This window comes from Bombina bombina, chromosome 2, assembly GCF_027579735.1.
Source record: "Bombina bombina isolate aBomBom1 chromosome 2, aBomBom1.pri, whole genome shotgun sequence".
NCBI classification, from domain to species: Eukaryota; Metazoa; Chordata; class Amphibia; order Anura; family Bombinatoridae; genus Bombina; species Bombina bombina.
The window spans coordinates 1,346,726,481-1,346,729,098 of record NC_069500.1 but is presented as its reverse complement, the minus strand read 5'-3'; the positions used below and the strand labels follow the sequence as shown (position 1 = coordinate 1,346,729,098).

The following is a 2,618-nucleotide window of genomic DNA, read 5'->3' as shown; positions in this document are numbered from 1 at the left end:
CTGCTACAGGGGATGTGGGGAAATAGGTTCATACTGTCATATGTGGTGGGAGTGTAGGACAATAAAAGGAATCTGGACTAAAATATCCAACCTACTTAGCTCAGTCTTGGAAGAGCCTATCCAGTTGACCCCGAGTCAAGCTCTGTTGCATGTACCTCTAACACAATTCAACAAGCAGATAAACACATTTATTAGAATCGTCTGTACGGTCACCAGAATTTGCATAGCAAAATACTGGAAAACCTCAGCTCCCCCTTGGGAGGAAGTATACAATAGAATTGCCTTAACATACCGGTTATATGAATCAGCTTCACAGGTACTAGATACACAAGCACAGTTCGAAAAGGTCTGGTTTTACTGGACATTGAACTCGATAGCTAACACTTTGACCTAATGATGTTCCTAACGATCAGCAGCCCTGACAACTGACCTGAGGAGAGCTAGGGGAGAGGAAGGTCTCGGCAACCCAACTTACCCCCCCCCCCCTTTTTTTTTCCCCCTTCCCAATTCAGTTATTAGGAGTTCCAGATAGTACAGACAGTGAGCAATTGGGACCCCTTTTTTTTTTTTTTTTTTTTTTATCCTATTCTGTTAATGTTGTAGATTCTTATGTAACCCATTGTTATAGTTTTATGTAAATTGATACTCTTGAGACAACACACCTTGGAAACACCTAGAAACTGAATGTTTGTGGGATTTGAGTGACACGCCGAGCCGTGTGAACATGAAGCGGTTGAACATTACTTTAGCTATTGTTAAGCAAAGAAAACAAAATTCATATAGAAAACTGTTGTGTTCTCCCATACTGTAATATCTTCCACCGGAAACTTCAGGCTCTACATTTTAAGCTATAGATAAATTAATTGTTCCACTGATGTGAAAATATATGTTGTAATCTGTTTATCCACAATAAAAAACATTTAAACATAAAAGAAAGATCCCTTCATGATGAGGGGGAAAAACCTGTTGGAGCAGGCAACAGTCATTTTAATCCTCTATCAGTTGGCGCTAACAGCATGATCCCCCTCCAAAAGCGAGAAGTACATGGAACAGCTAGAACTGGCTGCTGAGAAGGCAAATTGTAAGAGTGTAGTAATTGAAAATCCAGGGGTTATTTCCTTTATATATGTGAAGGTTGTCCATAACAGAAGGTCCACATCCTTGTGCACGTTTAGTACAGTCATAATGAGCAGGGTATGTTTGTGCAAACCAACTCAAACCCAGGTTATACCCTTAGAATTAACATTCCCAGGAGACACCAAACCAAGAGGCACTGCCTTTCAGTGGGTTACAATGAATTTTATTTCACAATGACAAGTGGGTACATAAATTTAAAAAAAATGTCCCCATTGCAATTATTTAGGAGCCAAAAAACAAACAAACGAATGAAGCCCAATGGAGTCAGTCCAGATGCAGTGTCTTTGAAACTTTGCCCAATCCTGCTGTTTTATGGATGAAAAGCGGAAGAAATCTGCTATAAATGGCGATTCCAAGGTTGGTTAACATTTTTCAATTTCCAAGCCATCCTTAAAGAATGTTAAGTAGGGAGTAATTCCATCCTCACGGAAGTCTAGCAAAGCCACCATACCATCTGGGTTCATGCTCTCACTCATATAAAACTGATAGTTAGTGAAGTTGCCAAGGATGGCCTTTATTTTCTCTGCAGCTCCTGACATGAAGGGTTTTACTCTCTCTGGATTAGATTCTTCAAGTTTGTCTTTGATGGCTTTCATGTAGCCCTTAATATATAGTTTGTAAGATTCCTTGGTGAAGCCAGTTTCCACAAGCTTGTGGTTCAACACTATGTCAACGCCAGTGACTGTTGTTGAGTCCGTCCCTTCATCTGGGGTCTCGGAAGATGCATTTCCACCAATAAGGGCATCGTCAATTGCGCCTTCTGTTCTGGTAACCATCTTGCCATCAACTTCGAAACACAACCCACCACAGCTTTCTTTGATTTTATAAATGTCGGAGAACATTTCATCGTTGGTGAGAATGTCCTTGTAGATGATCATTTTGGCGGTTTAAGTGTCGGGGACCCCGGAGCAGTCTGTTCTGTGCTCAGCGCCGACAGATGGTGGGCAGAGAAAAAGGCAGTATTATGTATTTTAAGTATTGCAATGATTTAAAAGACAGAAGACGCAACTTTATAGTTTTAAATAACTGCATTATTTTTAACATTGCAAAGGTAAACAAATGAAGACCTATAGAGCCCCTGAGACAATGCAGTTTGAATGAAACACATAGGATCTATGCCACTCGGGTATTTTTCTGCACTATGTGTGCTAAGCACAAGGTTTTTTATTACGTTTCTTAATAAAATAGAATTTTAACATTTTCGCCGCCTGTCATTGCTAACAAAGCTGCACCAAGTGTTTTGTTATGACCTTTTGGAGCTGACTAGGAATATAGTCAGGTGAGCGGTGTTACACCAGCAGTTTTCGGAGTGCTGCTACACAGAACGTTTGTGTGGTAGGTGACCCTCGGCTTGTTGCCATGCTGTTTTTAAAATATCGCCAGTATCGCCACCCACTGAGATATATAGGAAAATGCCTCTAGTTGAGACTTTCTTCAATCACTGATTTCAACCATTTTTATTGTTCCCTTTTAAATATTTC

At 40.3% G+C, this 2,618-nt stretch overlaps 1 protein-coding gene across 1 annotated transcript; it reads right to left on the bottom strand.

Moving 5' to 3' along the window:
• Nucleotides 1-1,278: 1,278 nt before the first annotated feature.
• Nucleotides 1,279-2,089, bottom strand: LOC128648294 (translationally-controlled tumor protein-like). The gene has a single exon (XM_053700917.1). It carries the CDS (start codon nucleotides 2,013-2,015, stop codon nucleotides 1,500-1,502), a length of 516 nt encoding a protein of 171 aa, XP_053556892.1. The 5' UTR covers nucleotides 2,016-2,089; the 3' UTR covers nucleotides 1,279-1,499.
• Between the last annotated feature and the right edge of the window lie 529 nt (nucleotides 2,090-2,618).

What these genes read in the sequence shown, in the direction of transcription:
- LOC128648294 (XM_053700917.1), bottom strand. Translation starts at nt 2,015, where the DNA reads ATGATCATCTACAAGGACATTCTCACCAACGATGAAATGTTCTCCGAC.